This window comes from Molothrus aeneus, chromosome 22 (genome assembly GCF_037042795.1).
Source record: "Molothrus aeneus isolate 106 chromosome 22, BPBGC_Maene_1.0, whole genome shotgun sequence".
Lineage (NCBI taxonomy): Eukaryota > Metazoa > Chordata > Aves > Passeriformes > Icteridae > Molothrus > Molothrus aeneus.
The window spans coordinates 7,642,924-7,658,134 of NC_089667.1; the positions used below are offsets into that span (position 1 = coordinate 7,642,924).

The following is a 15,211-nucleotide window of genomic DNA, read 5'->3' on the forward strand; positions in this document are numbered from 1 at the left end:
GTGCTTTTTGTGGGGCATTTACAGGCCTTTTTAATTACCGGCAGCTTGCGAGGGGCCAGCCTCTCGCCCGGCTTTTGTTTGCCGGGGCTGGGCGGGGAGGGGGGATCGCTGGGCTTGCATTCCGCATGGAGAGCCCCTTGCCAAAGCCCTGGGCTGGGGCTCACTGGGGAGGGTAGGATCCAGGCCTGGGACTCTGTGCCACGAGCGTCCTTGTTGCCCTGGGCATCCTCATCGCCCTGGGCCACCCTCTGTGCCAGAGCATCCTCGAGTGATATCTCATCACCTGGAGGCTTTGGCTGACTTTGCTTCCATGCACTTCAAGTGAGACATTGTGTAGGAACTAGAGGAAAACCTTCTTTTTACAAAAAAGGCACTTTTTCCATTTGTGTCTGCTCTCCATCCCATGGGCTCCTTGTGGGCTGATGTGCTTGTAGGGACCTTGCAGGAGAAGGAGCACAGTTGCAGCCTCATATCAGAATAATAAAACATGGTTTATCTTTTGGCACAGACTTTGGGCAGCACTGGCATGTATTTTAACGCCCTTCACTCCCCCACCCCCTCTTTCTGGAGGCACAACTTCAGAAGCACATATTGATCTTTCCCCTCAGATCTTAACAGCCCGAGCAGCCGTAATACCTTGCTTACATCTGCCAGGTTTTTGTGCAGTTTTGCAACATCTCCTTAATCCGGCAAGCAGAAATAGAACGTTTCAATCATATTTCGCTACCGGGAAATGGAGCAGATAAAGCTCTTTAAGACCTTGTTGAAAGGGACCATGCAAGATGGCGAGTGATAAGAACGTCCTAGAAGCAGGCGCTGAGCGGAAAACTTTTGTTGCTGCTGAAATTTGTTGATGGAGATATTGCAACTAAATTACTCTTTGAGCACCCCTGTGCCCCATTGAAACAATGCAGAGAGAATGTGATTTGGGGACGTGGTAGCACCCTGGGCAGTGGCAGGTGGATTTCCAGGGCACTGTGACACCAGTGGGGTTGGGGGTCTCCTCATTTCCTTATTTCCCCTCTCTGTGCTGGGAAAATGGGAGAAGAGGTTGTGCTAGCCATAGGCTTGGGAGATGCAGAGGAAGGAAGCTTGTCCTTCTGTTTCTCTGTTTCTTGAGACTTGCTTAAAACAACCCCAAACCTCCATGTTTTACTTGAACTAATTAACCACTTAGACTGTAATTCAGGGAAAAGGTGTTCTGGCCTCAGAAGGGGCAGTGTGGACCCACAGCATGATGTGGGTCTTCCTAACAAAGTGGTTTTAGCCCAGTGTTAAGAGCAGGAGTGAGCACAGCCCAAGCCAGGGAGTGTGACAGGCATGTCCCAAATTAAAAATGCAAAATGAGAAGGTTGTCACTTATTGAGCTGCTCGTTGGCAGCGGAGCCCTGTCAGGAGGCTGGTGTTTTATTTATTTTTGCAAGGCGGATAAATCCTTTGGATTGTAAACCTTCTTGGCCTGAATTCGTGCATGACTCCTAATCCTCTGCTATGACACAGTGAATTCAGGACAAGCCTGATTAATAATTACATTATACAGCAAAGTTGAGAGTTGAAACCAGCTCCTGCTCCTTCCCTCTCCCCTCAGCTCTGCAGCGTTCACTCACTGCTGGACATCAGGGGGTCTTCTCCTGCTCCAACTCCTCTCATGCTGCTATTCAGTATCCTGCAAGGTGGGATGTGGGGCTGGCAGCCAGGGAACAAGCCCCTGAGCCCCATGGGGCAGGGGTGGTTTGGGGCTCTGGGCTCTCTGCAGCAGTGAGGGGTGATCCTGCTTGGAGTCAGAGCAGCAGCTGCTTTGCTCCAATAAAACTTACACATCAGGGGAAGTACAGCAGGAGCTCACAGGCACATGCTCCTCGCAAGCCTGCACAGCTGGGGCCGAGCCCTCCCACGAGAGGTCCACATCCAGCCCTGGACAGGACCATTCCTGTTTTGTCTTTGGCAACAAGGCAACAGAAAGCTTCTCGTCCTGCTGCGGCACAATGATAAATGGCGGCTGTGAGCAGAGGTCAGCCCACAGCTATGGGCTGTGTTACTCCTCAACACACACAAATACTTCTCTGTTTACAGCATCCGATGTTGAAACTTTGCACGTGCTGCTGTCCTGAGTCCTCCCCAGCCACAGGTCTGAGCAGCTCAGGGTGACCGAGGGCTGGCGGCAGCAGCCCATGCATTTGGGGCTCAGGGGCATCGATCAGCTGGCTGCCCAGCACAGAGCCAGGTGGCTTTGCAGAGTCTGTTTATCACCAGTGGAGGTGGCGAAATAAAGCACCGAGCCCCCATTCCACATGTTCTGGGCATTGTGTCCCTCCGTGCCCCCTTAGCAGCAGAGGCTGCTGTGGGGACCGAGCCTCAGGGTGCTCCCCGCTGGGTGGTGGGGGCTGAGCAATGGTTGGTCCCCAAGGGGAGGGGAAATGGGTCTGGGGGGATGCCAGGGGCAGCAGCAATGTCTTGGGAAGGAAATGGGATTGGGTTGGTATTTTCAAGCTTGGACAGTGCTCCTTTAACACTGCCTCCTCTAAAGGTCATTCCACTTGGTCCAGAGCTTGGTCACCCACAGGTGGAGCATCGATGTCTTCAGAGCAAGGAATGGGCAATAATGCAGAGTCTGGCCACCGTGGCACCGTTGCTGTGATCAGTGCCTGTGGGCAGTGCCCTGGGCAGAAAGGCCCCTCCTGGCAGGATGTGGGGGATGCTCAGCCCCCTGTGGGGGGGAGGCACAGTCGGAGGTTGTGCAATGCAGCCTGGGTGTAGCTCGCTGTGTACCTGGGGCTGCCAGGAAACGGTGAGTGGCATGTTTCCTGTTTGCGAGCTGGTGGCTGTGTTTGTTGCTTGTGATTTGTGTCATGCTGAATTTGGATGGAAATTGGGATTTGGTTAGAAATGCACACAAACAACCTCTTAAAGTGGTTGGGGTTTTTTTTGGAGTACAGTGCCTTTTTCAAAAGCACTCAGAACATGGGGAAGGAGTTTGCCAACACAGATTTTCAGATTTTGCCTTAACTCCAGATTTCAGAATTATCAAGTTTATTAAAAGACTCCAACAATAGCAACAATGACAAACACTGGTGGGGACAGGGTTGTCTCCTCAGTGCTGGGGAGTCACGTGGGACCCCCCATCCGTGCCCTCCCTGTAGTGTTTCTCAAGGCAGCACTGACTCTGGGCAATGTGTGGGCTGCAGGAAGCACCAGGCAGTTTCTTGGTGTTGTTTTGGGTCACTTCCCCCCATCTCAGGACTCACCCCTCTTTGTTCTCCCCTAGGAAGCTGCACAGTGGGATGAAGACGTACGGATGCGAGCTGTGCGGGAAGCGGTTCCTGGACAGCTTGCGGCTGCGAATGCACTTACTGGCTCACTCAGGTGGGTGGGGAGGGGCTGCTGGGCTGGGACGGGGGGTTGCTCTGTCTGTCCGCCCAGGGATGCTGTGGCTGCCCAGCTCACACGTCTCCTCTACAGCAGACACGTGCAGAGCCGGCTGCACCCTTCCCCGGGCAGCACATTGCAAACTTGTTCTCCAGTGCCCAGTAATTTGATTTATTTAAATTTTCTTTTTTGGAGTTTGTATTCAGTTCCTTAATTGTGGAAATATTTTCCAGACTAAGCAGCTTGGAATAACAAACTCTACATGCCACGCAGCTACTCATGGTCAGCCCTGCTTGTAGCGTGAGCATTGTTTCCACCTCGGGCCCCCACCGCAGGTTCGTTAGCAAAACTGCAGAATTAGGCGTTCTCTGACTAATGAATCCAAGTAGCAGGTTCACAGGCTGCAAGGCCTTTAATTAAATAGATAGGGGAGGGCTGGAGCGCTGCACTGGAAGGAAGGCTTGTGCTCTGCAAGTCCGTGTCAGCTGATGTTCCCCTTGGGGGTGCAGTCCTGGCACAACTGGGGGTCTGATGTGGGGACCTGGCGACAGCCAGGGGACCCCTGGTCCCCAGCACCGTCAGGAGTCCTTGTCCTCCTGCTCCGAGGACAGATCTCTGGGGGGTGACAGGTACTGTAGCCACAGATCTGCTTGCACGTAGCTTGGCAGTGAAGCTGTATTCTATTTTAAATGCTGTTACACACTTTTATCTATATTTTACCTGTTTTCATTTTTTCTTCCCCACTTCCTCTTTTTCCCGGGGCAGGGGGGCACTTTGTCTGTCCAATTGCTGCTTTCTGTCAATAGTCCTGACCCCATTCCCATCCCACTATTTTTTGGGCCAGGACCAGCTCCTCAGGGTGCCTGCAGACAGCAGCAGGTTGCTGGGGAGGTCCCTGGGATGCTGGTCCCCCCGGACCGGGGCTGAGGGTGCCGCTCCCCCAGCAGTGGCACGCAGGGCTTGTGTTTGTTATGGTCGCGCTGGCTCACAGCCTGTCCCTGGCAGGCAGCCAGCTTTGTGGGTACAGTATGTACAGTGAACGCTGAGCCAAGCTTGTCATCACACAGGATTAATTTTTTATTTTTTTTTTAAATCCGGCAGGGACTGGGGGGGTGGGGAGAGCTCTGCCTCGAGCTCGCAAACAGCCGCTGTGAATTCCAGCGCTGTTATTTATTAAAGCAGGAGACCTTTGCACCTCTTCCCTCGCCTCCCCCCGCCACCAGCCCTGGACACAGGGAGGTTATGCTGGAGCGGTGCAGGGCTCGTGTTCAGCTCTGAAGGCAGCTTTGCCTCCACGCCAGTGGACCCTGTGTTTAACTGGGAGTTTGCAGTGGGATGGCTTGTGCCCCCTGGCACCCTTCTCCACCGCCAGTGCCAAAGGGTTTAAGGGGGTTAACATCTGCAGCTTCCCCGTCCGGGTGTTGATGGGCTATGGTAAAGGTTCCTACTGAGGACCTGGTTGGGGACCAGCCCTGGGGGGCTGTGGTGCTCTGTGGCAGGCTGGGCTGAGCACACAGCACTCTTGTGCCACAGCCTTGCAGGTGCAGGGTAAATACTGGGCTCCGTGTTGACTCTCAGTATAAAGTGTAAATGTAAAGCCTTTAATGCCATGCAGAGTCTTTCCCTACCTGCTGCCCGCACTGCTGGCAGACAAACTCTCAGGGATCTCTGAGGCTGACATGGAGAGTTGCCTTTCTCCCAGAAAAGCAAATTGTCAGCGAAGGTGAGGTGGGAGACCTAGCTTGTTGGTTCTGTGGTTCAGAGCACCACTGGTTTGACCAGGGAGGCTGATCCCAGCACTGCTGCTCCCTCAGTTGCATCCTTGCCAGAGCTGATGCTCAGTGGGTGCTCATTCTCAGCCTGGGATGCTGGTTGCTCAGCACCTGCTGTGAGCTGTGTTTGTTCCCCAGGACAGGGAGGAAAGGGGGTTTCTGTCTGTCCCCACTTGCTTTGCCTCTCCATCCAGCAGAAATGGCTGCTGTGGAGATGGCTGTGCTGCCCTTCTCCACTCTGGGCTGGGAACGGTGGGAACAGCCAATAGTGTGCAGGGATGCTCATGGGCAGCGTGGGGAACACACAGGCAGCAGCCCTGCAGACCCCTGCCTTGTTGCTTCACACCCTCCCTCCCCGCCCAAACACACTCCTTCATCATCAGGAGAGGCAGAAGAAAGCCCCAAGGTCCTACTGGGGGATGGACGAGCTGTCCAGGGAGCAGGGGCTACCAGGGGAGTGGGGTCCACGTGCTGGTAGGGATGGATGGCACCTCAGACAGAAGGGGACGGCGCATCCACATCCCACCCTTGCCTCTGTCTGCCAGTGGAAGGAGAGGGGGCTCATCCCGGGCCATCCATCCCCAGTGAGCATCGCCCGGTCCCCCGGCGGGTGGGCTGTGCAGGCTGTGCGGGGCTGTACGGGGCTGTGTGGGGCTGAGCGGGGCTCTGCAGGCTCTGCAGGGCTCTGCGGGCTGTGCGGGCTCTGCGGGGCTCTGCGGGCTCTGCGGGGCTGTACGGGGCTGTGTGGGGCTGTGCGGGCTCTGCGGGGCTGTGCGGGCTCTGCAGGGCTCTGCGGGGCTGTGAGGGCTCTGCAGGGCTCTGCGGGGCTGTGCGGGCTCTGCAGGGCTCTGTGGGTCTCTGCGGGCTCTGCGGGGCTGTGCGGGGCTCTGTGGGGCTCTGCGGGCTCTGCGGGGCTCTGCGGGGCTGTGCGGGGCTGTGCGGGCTCTGCGGGGCTGTGCGGGCTCTGCAGGGCTCTGCGGGCTGTGCGGGGCTGTACGGGGCTGTACGGGGCTGTACGGGGCTCTGTGGGTCTCTGCGGGCTCTGTGGGGCTCTGCAGGCTCCGCGGGGCTCTGCGGGCTCTGCAGGGCTCTGTGGGTCTCTGCGGGCTCTGCGGGGCTGTGCGGGGCTCTGTGGGGCTCTGCGGGCTCTGCGGGGCTGTGCGGGGCTCTGTGGGGCTCTGCGGGCTCTGCGGGGCTCTGCAGGCTCTGCGGGCTGTACGGGGCTCTGCGGGGCTGTGCGGGGCTGTGCGGGGCTCTGCGGGCTCTGCGGGGCTGTGCGGGCTCTGTGGGTCTCTGCAGGCTCTGCGGGCTGTACGGGGCTCTGCGGGGCTCTGCAGGCTCTGCGGGGCTCTGCAGGCTCTGCGGGCTGTACGGGGCTCTGCGGGGCTGTGCGGGGCTGTGCGGGGCTCTGCAGGCTCTGCGGGGCTGTGCAGGGCTCTGCGGGCTCTGCGGGCTGAGCGCGGTCCCCTCGCCCCGGCCGGTCCCGCGGCGCTCCCTGGGGACGCCTCCGCCCCCCCGCCCCGGCTGGCCGGCGTCCCGCGCTCGGTCCCGGGTGATGTCAGCGGCCTGCCGGCAGGTCTGGATGTTCTGCCAGCGTTCCCGCGTTTATGATCATCCGCAGATGTGCATCCAAGAACACACTGTACCCACAGCAGAAATTAATGCAGGCTTGACTGCCGGCCAAGCCGCGCACACGGGGGAGAGGAAGAAAGAAAACAAAAACTGTTTAATGCTGTTTATAAATTATACACTGGCTGATGAAAAATACATTTCTCTTAGCCCCCACCCCTCCCCTCCCCATCCTCCCTGCCTCAAGAGCCTGAACTGAGACCAGAAAATTATGGTTTGCTTTTTAGCTCCTGTTTTGGCCGGGTTCCTGGACCTGGCCGCTGGGTTGAAGCCAGCTTCTTGCTTCTCCCCGCCCTCACCTGATGAAATACGTTTATTTTTCACCCACCGTCTCTCACCACTCCCTTGGTTTGGCTGCCCCTTGTTATTGACATTATTGACATTATTGACGTTATTGATGTCATTGAAAGTGGGGTGCAGAGCAGGGTGCCAGGACCCCTCACACACACCCAACGCATCCCGTGTCCATCCATCCCTCTGGTTCCTTCACGATGTCCGTGGCCATCACTGCCCACCTGCTTTCTGCTGGAGGGGGAAACTTCCCAAACTTCCCCCCAGGTGGTGGTGCTGGAGACCCCCCTCACTCGGGCTGGGCGGCAAATGGGGCAGGAGCCCCCCCGTCCCTGCCCAGCCCTCCCCGCACGCTCGCCAGCCATTTACGCAGCTTTTGTGTTGTTTTTAATACCGCTAATGTTTATCATTTGCCCAACAGGCTTGACAGATTTTGTTTCCTGTCGAGCGGCGGCGGTGGCGGAGCCCCCCCGGTTGCCAAGGAGCCGCCTCCCCGCACCGTCACGGGCTGATTTGGTATTCCGCGCGGCGCCCCGCCGCATTTCTGTATGCAAGACAAAGTGTTTTGATGGAGGACGATTGCAGGAGTGTCTGGAGGCTGTTTGGAGTTTTATGGGCTGTGCAGTACGCGCCGTGCTCGCTCGCCGTGCGGGGCTGCCAGGGATGGGGTCTGTAATTTTTTCCCTGTGGAGAGGATGCTGCTGGAAAGAGCGGCAATGGCAGGGGCAGCAGGAAAGGGGGTTGTGTAAAAACCTGCCCGTTTGGGATCCCAAGTCAATTATTATCATTAATAATTGTGGTTTTTTTAATGAAAATGCTCCCTGCTCCACCAGTCCCTGTGAGGTGCAGGAGTTGGTGGCACTGCCTGGCCAAGGTCGGGTGATGGTGTCGCTGCTGACCAGCACCTCACCCGCCCCCAGGCCCCTGCTCCGTCACTCCAGGTGCTTTCCCAAGGCTCCCCAGGGCAGCCCATGAGATGCTGCCACAGCATCCATCTCAGACGAGTTTCCGGCACTCCAGCGCAAGGTCCCTCCTCACTCTGCGATGCCCACACCTCACTTTTTCTGATATTAGTTATTACCTTTCCATGGCACTTGGGGAAGCAGGAGCTGAGGCTGACTCTCCAGGCCTGCTCTGCAGCTCTGTCTTTTTTAAGCCCTTCTTGGGTTTCTCTACAGTATTTTTTTAGCACAGAGATTTTCATGACTTGTCTCTTCCACTTGGGTGAAACAGGGGAGAAGGGAAATAATAATAATGATAATAATAATAATAATAATAATAATAATGGCAATAATAAAAATCCAAAAGCAGCTTGATGTGGGCAAAAGAAGAAAACAAGAGAATGGGATAGAGAACAGGCTAAATTTAAAATTGTAATTGGCTGACTTCCACAGGCTTGCGGGTGTTTTAATGACTCATAATAACTTCATTTAAAACCAGCTGAGCAGAAAATAGATTGGAGAGGAGCCTCAGGCCATTATGGATTTGGTTTTTTTTTTTTTTTTGACAAGCTCTGTTTTCGGCAGCCAGGAAGGCACTCACAGAGGGCTCGGCTGCTGCGCTCCCCGAGTTGGTGGTCTGCCCAGCAGAGATTGTATAGAAGCTGGGCTGGCTCTTCTCTTTTTTTCCCTCTTTTTTTCACTGATTAAAAATAGATGCCTTGAGGTATTATTTTAGCATCACTGTGGTTTGGTGCTTTTTTCTTTGCACTTCTGATGTGGTAAACGGAACATAAATAAAATTGTTTTTGAAATTACTGAATTAATTAGGTAGTAAAGCAACAGCAGTGCATAAATTTTCTTGCCGATTTTTTTTTAATCCATATTTCCCCCCTCACATCTCCATCTTCTCACCAATTACAGCCTGTTAATAATATACAACCCCAAATTTTTATTAATCGCTTCTGCTGAGGGAGGGGATGTCACATTCTACTGATGGGGCCATTGTGCCAAACCAGCAGCAGGGAAGGCTGGATCCTCCCCCACCACTCTCCTCAGCAATTTCCCATCTTCCTCCTCCCTTAGCCATCTTCCTCCTCCTCCAGAGGATGCTGGCAGTCCCTCTTTTTCCTTTATTCCTTCTCTCTTCCTGAGCTAGAGTTTAGTGTGCCTCTTCCATAGCCCCACGGAAGTTTCTGCTCCCCAATAAAGTAATTAAAGGATGGGCATTGGGAGGGACTGTTGGGTTGATGGTGGATAACAAGATGAGCTCTGTCATCCAACCCAGCGAGCTAAGCCTGGCTGGTTGGGAGGGAGCTGCAGCCCCTGCCCATGTCCTGATCCATGGGGCATCCCACTCCCAAGAGCCCGGCAGCCTGCTCCCTCACATTTCTTGGAGGGGAAATTAAATAATAGAGGCTCAAAAAGACCTCCAAGATCATGAAGTCCAACCTGAGTTCTGCCCCTCCTTGTGGCTTTGGTGGCACTGCAGACCTGGGCAGCTCCAGCCTTGCTTGGGGGGCGCTTGGGGCGGCAGTGACTGCGCAGGATGGAGCAGCAGCAGCTCCTCACCCGTTTGCACCAGCGACCTTTATTAGGCAGGGGCTATAAATTTGCTTGTGCGGATATAAATGTACGGCAGGGGGCTGGTGCCAGCAGCAAGGCTCGCGCCGAAACACGGCCGATACTTGGCAGCACGCGGAGTCCCGTCCCAGCCCATCGATAAGATCATCTGCAGATATCTGTGTGTTGTAGGCGATACGAGGCGCTGGCTAAATATACCCTGCCCAAACCTGCGCTGATGGTTTCTGTTTAAAGCAGGGAGAATGGCAAGGGGGGGAGAGAAGAGAGCCCTGCCATGAGCTCCGCTTTCCAACGTGTCCTGCTCCCTTTCATAACAAACAGCAAGCCGTGGTGGTTTTTTTCTGAGCCCTGTTATAATAAGCTCAGATGTTGGATGACATTTTCCCAGTGACTCACATAGTAAAATTAACCTTGAACTATTTACATATTCAATCGCCGCCCTCCTCCTCCTCCCCCTCCCCGCCGGCGTGTGTACATTACAGGAATTCTGGCTCCGTATCAGTTTTTTGTTTTGCTGATGAGAAAAGAAAAAAAAAAAAAAAAAAAAAAACGAGGAAAAAAAAAAAAAACAACCTCCTCCCGCCTGGAGTACACATCTACTTGAGGGAAAGAACACGCAGTCCTGGCCTTTGGAAATTGGCAGGCGGCGTGCTGTTCCCGCGCTGATAAGAGGTACTGTAAATAAAACTGTACGGCAGCGCCTGCTGTAAATGCCCCGCGTCTGTACTCATTGTTCTGACAGCTCCGGCTTTTTTTGGGTCCGCTGTTTTGGTACACACTGTGCTTCCTTATGTAAGCCAGTGCGCCCGGCTCCTCCCTGCGTTCGCCCTGTTTATTTTCGCCTCGCCAGGAATTCTTCCTCCCCCCCTCCGCCCGCCCCCCAGCCAGATGCTGGCTGCCTGTGCCTCGCCTGGCCGTGCCTCCCCGCGGCCCCTCTGGCCGCAGCTTGCGGAGGGCACTGGCGCGTCTCTCCTCCCCGCTAATCCCATGTGGAAATGGGGGCAGTCAAAGCAAGCCCCGTGTGGAGCGGGCCCGTGCTCGGTCTCAGCCTGCGGGTGCAGCAAGGCCCTGCGAGCGCAGAATGCCCGGAGTGCCGGGCACGGCCGCCCTGCCCGGGGAGAACCTGTTGCTGCCGCAGTTGCCACATCCTCGCGGATCGCGGGTTGCCACATCCTCGTGGATCGCTGCGCTGGGGCCGGCGGAGCTTTGAGCGGCCATGGAGAGCCATGGAGAGCCATTGCCTTGGCAACTGCCGGCTGCGCCTGCCCGCGCCGTGTGCCGGGCGGAGGGCGGCCCGGCTGCTGCCCTATCGATCCGGGCCCTGGCTTCTCCCCAGCCCGCACCTTCAGGGACGCGCTCTTCCTCTCCCTGCTGCTCCTGGAGAGGGCACCCCCGGCAGCACCCGCATCCCAGTGCCCCGCATCCCTGACGGCACGCTGGGCGCGTGGTCCCCTGGCAGGTGTGAGGGAGCCACCCCAGAGCACCCCAAAGTTTGGGCGTGTTTGCCCCTTTGGAGACACCAGCGGCCCAGGTGCACTCGGGTTGTTTTGAATGCAAACTTGACATCGCAGCGAGGGCGGCAGGGAACAACATATGCACAGTAAACAGGCAGACTGTCATATTGATTAACAGATGAGACCTCTATTATTGATCAGCTCTTGGCGAGAAAATTTATCACTTTTAATTTCGCCGCTGCCAAATATTTCTGCCTGCGAGCCAGCCGTTACCGAGACAATTTAAAGGCAAAGGAATTCTCTTTTCAATGCATCTTGTGATACCTCTCTCCCTGTCGCCTTCTCTGCCCACCTTTCCCCAGACCCCACCCTGACTCTGGGATGAAGGGCTCGGTGGGGTAGGAAGGAGAGGGCAGAGGCAGTGTGGACCCCTGAAAATGGGCAGCACAGCATTCTGTGAGGCAGTGCCCCCACCTTGAGTCCTGCTCTGTAACATTTAACTCCTCACAACAGATGAATCAAACCTTGAAATGGGGCTGTGGCTTTGTCCCACAATGCTGTTGGATATGGTGTGTCATTAATCTGGTTTCATCTAGAAGTTACTTATCTGCTGCTGGGCGTCCTGGGTTTTTCCTCACCCAAACCAGCAGCACATTGATAGTAATTTTCTAAGAATTGCCCCAAATCCCACATCTCTTTCCAATAGTCAGAGATGCCTCTGAGCTTCTTGCTCAGTTGTTGCATTCCAGCCACATCCCTCATCAGGTGCATCTTTGGGTACCAGCAGCACCAGCCACAATGGGAAGGAACAGGAAACCAATTGCAATTGGATAAGTTGCAGTGCTAATGAAATGCATTGATATGTAATGATTTTAAAAAACAATAATAATCTTTTCCTGGCAAGCAGCTCTGTATTTTGCTGTGATGTGCAAGGAACAGGAGCACAGGGCTGAATGAGGCGCTGCTTTTGCTGGCTGCACAGGGGACATTAAGCATGAAACCTCTCCATGGCACTGGAGTGTTAATGGCAGCAGCAGTGTGCAGGTGCACGCTCAGGTGTGCGTCCTTCTGTCCCTGGAATAACCCTGCTGTCCCTTTCTCTCCCCAGCGGGTGCCAAGGCCCTGGTCTGCGATCAGTGTGGCGCCCAGTTCTCGAAGGAAGATGCCCTGGAGACGCACCGGCAGACGCACACCGGTACGTGGCCTCCCCTTCCACCCCTCAGTTAGGTGCAGGTTTTAACATTTGCCCAACAGAGAGCTGGACCTTCTGCAGTTCCTGCCTCTGCGCTGCCCAGGCAGCCCCAGTTCCTCTTAGACTAAAGCACAGATTAAGGCACCAGTTGGTGCAGTGCTGTTACAGCGCTGCTCAGCATTAACATGGGAAACAATGGCAGAACAAATGTGAGGTCGTTTGTCCCCTTTGCAAGCAAAGCTTGTCCCTGTCCAAACACCTCCCAGAAGCTGGTTGCTGCCATGTTTCTGCTCTGGCACTTCCCAGCCCTTCAGTGATGCCACCATCAGGAACACAAGGATGTCTTCAGCCTCTTGCAAAAGCTGCTGTGCTTGGGAAAGGTTTGCCTGGGGGAATTCACAGCCGGGCAGACCCAGGTGGAGCCCTTCACCCTCCAAATCCAGACTGGAGCAGGACAGAGCGCCTGCTCCTCCTGTGCTATATCGGGAGCAGTTTAACTGAGCACAGGTTCATCTTTCAGTGCTGAAAGCCCTGATAGAAATGCCACTAGCAGTGAGTTTGTGCTCGGGGCTGGCACAGAGAACCCGCCCGACTTCACGCTGGGGGTGTGAGGACGGATGCAAAGTGCTGTGTCACCGGCTGTCACCCGGTCATGGAGCTGTGCTGGTCAAACACCAGTCCATAAATCTTAAAGTACTTGCCCTCCCTGTCCATGCCCTGACAGCTGGAGGCTGAGTTTTGCCATTCCAGGTCTGTTTTGAAGCCCTCTATGCTGTAGGCTGAGGAGAAGGGGCTGCCAGCACTGTGAGGGACTGGCTGCACAGGGCTGAACAACCCAAGCCCAGGCAGGGGGGTCAAAGTGGCCGAGCAAATTGCAGCTAGTTATCCCTTTCCTTCTATTTCCCAGACCCATTGAGCATCATGGGCTGACAAGTGGGAGCCCAGCCATGGAGCTCAATGATGCCTGCACCCCAAACCATCCTGCAGATGCAGAGCAGTTTGGCTAACAACCCTGACATTCCTGTAGGGATTAAACCCCCTTTGGCTGGTGAGTCCTTGGGGCTGGATTGTGCCAAAGCTCAAAGGGCAATGGGCAAGCAGAGCAGGGGGACACAGTGACCCAAGGGGAGCTTGTCATTACTGCCTCCAGCTGCTTTGAATGATGGTAACACAAAGTCAGGCTGTTGTACATGTGCTGCATCAAGCACTGCTCGTCTCCACAGCAGAAAACTAACACCCCACTTCCTGAGGCAAGGCAAAAAACAAGAATAAATTTAAAAAACAGTTCCTGCTTGTAAGCACAGCACTGGCAGGGCTGTGTGCAGCCTCACAGACACGGGGCCGAGACGCCCTCTCCGGGTGTGCACTGTCCTTGGCCCCCGTCCCGCTGCAATAGGAAAAGCAGCAACTGTTTTGGCTCATCTTCCAGAAGCACAGGCTTGGTGCTGGGGAAGAGAGCATGGAAAATTCCTTACCCTTCTCCTCAAATGTAGAGGAAAAAACAGAATGCATTGAGATGGCAGCCTGAGTAGCCCCAGGCAGCACCGCTGGGAGTCGGGATGTGCACACGAGCGGTGCTGGTGCTAACGGGCTTTGGGCTCGTGCCGACGTTTATAAATATCAGAGGTGACTCCTCTTGAGTTTCCTCCTGTGTGCCAAGGCAGTTAGCACACGGCAGCCGGTGTCAGTCAGCAGGACAGCACAGATTTACTCCTGACCCAGTTTCACGTGGGCATGAGCGACACCCACTATAGAGCACGTCTGCCTCAGCAAGTAGTTGGATTTTTGATTTGTGGGGTTGGCATGCCCCTGGCCACGCCACTAAGGATGGAGCAGGACCCTTCACTCTCCCTTGCCCACATCCCCTGGGTGCATTCCCTTTCTACAGCCCACACTCGCATCCCTCATATCCCTCGTATCCTCTGCCCTGAGACACCACTAGCAGAAAAGAATTAATAAAACCAACATGTAACTGAAGATTGAAAAGCTCTATATCTTCCCCCCTTTTCTTCCCCCCTGGTTTTTTCTTTTGCTGGGATGTTGGTAGCGTTTTGATTTAATAGTTGGCCAAACACAAGGGTCTATTCTATTCAGAGTTTACAGGCCTCAGGGCTGTTATTCCTCCAAATTTAATAGCATTGAAATTGCAGGGTTGGCGATAATTTGCCTATCACTTTCTGCTCTCCCATTGATGTTTATTGTCAGCGGGATGGAATCTCAATCCGATTCACTTAGATAACATGTCTGTTAAACATTTAGATAATTGTGCCATCATTAACTTGTCACATTATTTTAGAGATTCAAAACAGTCGTGCAGTATAAGCGGAGGTACAAAGGGAGAAAGATCTGGCGCGTGAGAGCAGGAACCCGGGAGCAGAGGTGGCAGGATGCCCCCGCGCTCGCTCCCATGGCAAGCGTTGCTCAACGACTGCACGGGGATTTTTAAAAAAATTTAAATTATTTTTGCGTTATATGCCAGAGCTCTCGGTGTTTTTCCATAGAAGAGCATCCCAGCAACCCCATAACTGTCTTGGGTTTGCCAAGGAATGTGTGGGCGCCTGGAGGAGGTGGAGGGGGCATTGCGCCGGAGCTGCACTGTCACACGGGCACGCACCACCCCTGTTCTTGGCAAATGTACATCGAGTCAAATTTATTACATATTTGTCTTATCTCCTCACATTTGCTTTGCTTTCTCTGCCTCAAAATGGTTCCAGCCCAAAACCTTGCAGTGATGCTGCAGATGTATGGCACACTGCTTCTTCCAGTGTGGAAATGACAGATTTTGAGCAAGTGGAACATAACACGTGAGTTTGGTGATGTGAGCTATAAATCACACAGAAAAACAAATTCCGTTTGCCTCACACTCGGTGTGGCACCACGATTAATGGTCAGGCCAGCGCTTCACTGGGATCCATGCATGACTCTGCCAGTGGCTGGGGCTTGTCTCAGTGGTGCCACTGGCCACCGACAGCCATCTGCAATGTC

At 54.7% G+C, this 15,211-nt stretch overlaps 1 protein-coding gene across 3 annotated transcripts in view; it reads left to right on the forward strand.

The window, feature by feature from the left end:
- ZBTB16 (zinc finger and BTB domain containing 16) overlaps nucleotides 1-15,211 on the forward strand; it is a 54,682-nt gene that overhangs the window by 23,772 nt on the left and 15,699 nt on the right. For all 3 annotated transcript variants that reach the window (XM_066564307.1, XM_066564308.1, XM_066564309.1), the window contains 2 exons: nucleotides 3,266-3,363; nucleotides 12,143-12,229. In XM_066564307.1, the coding sequence (XP_066420404.1) occupies nucleotides 3,266-3,363; nucleotides 12,143-12,229 (185 nt within the window). The remainder of the gene's footprint in view (nucleotides 1-3,265; nucleotides 3,364-12,142; nucleotides 12,230-15,211) is intronic.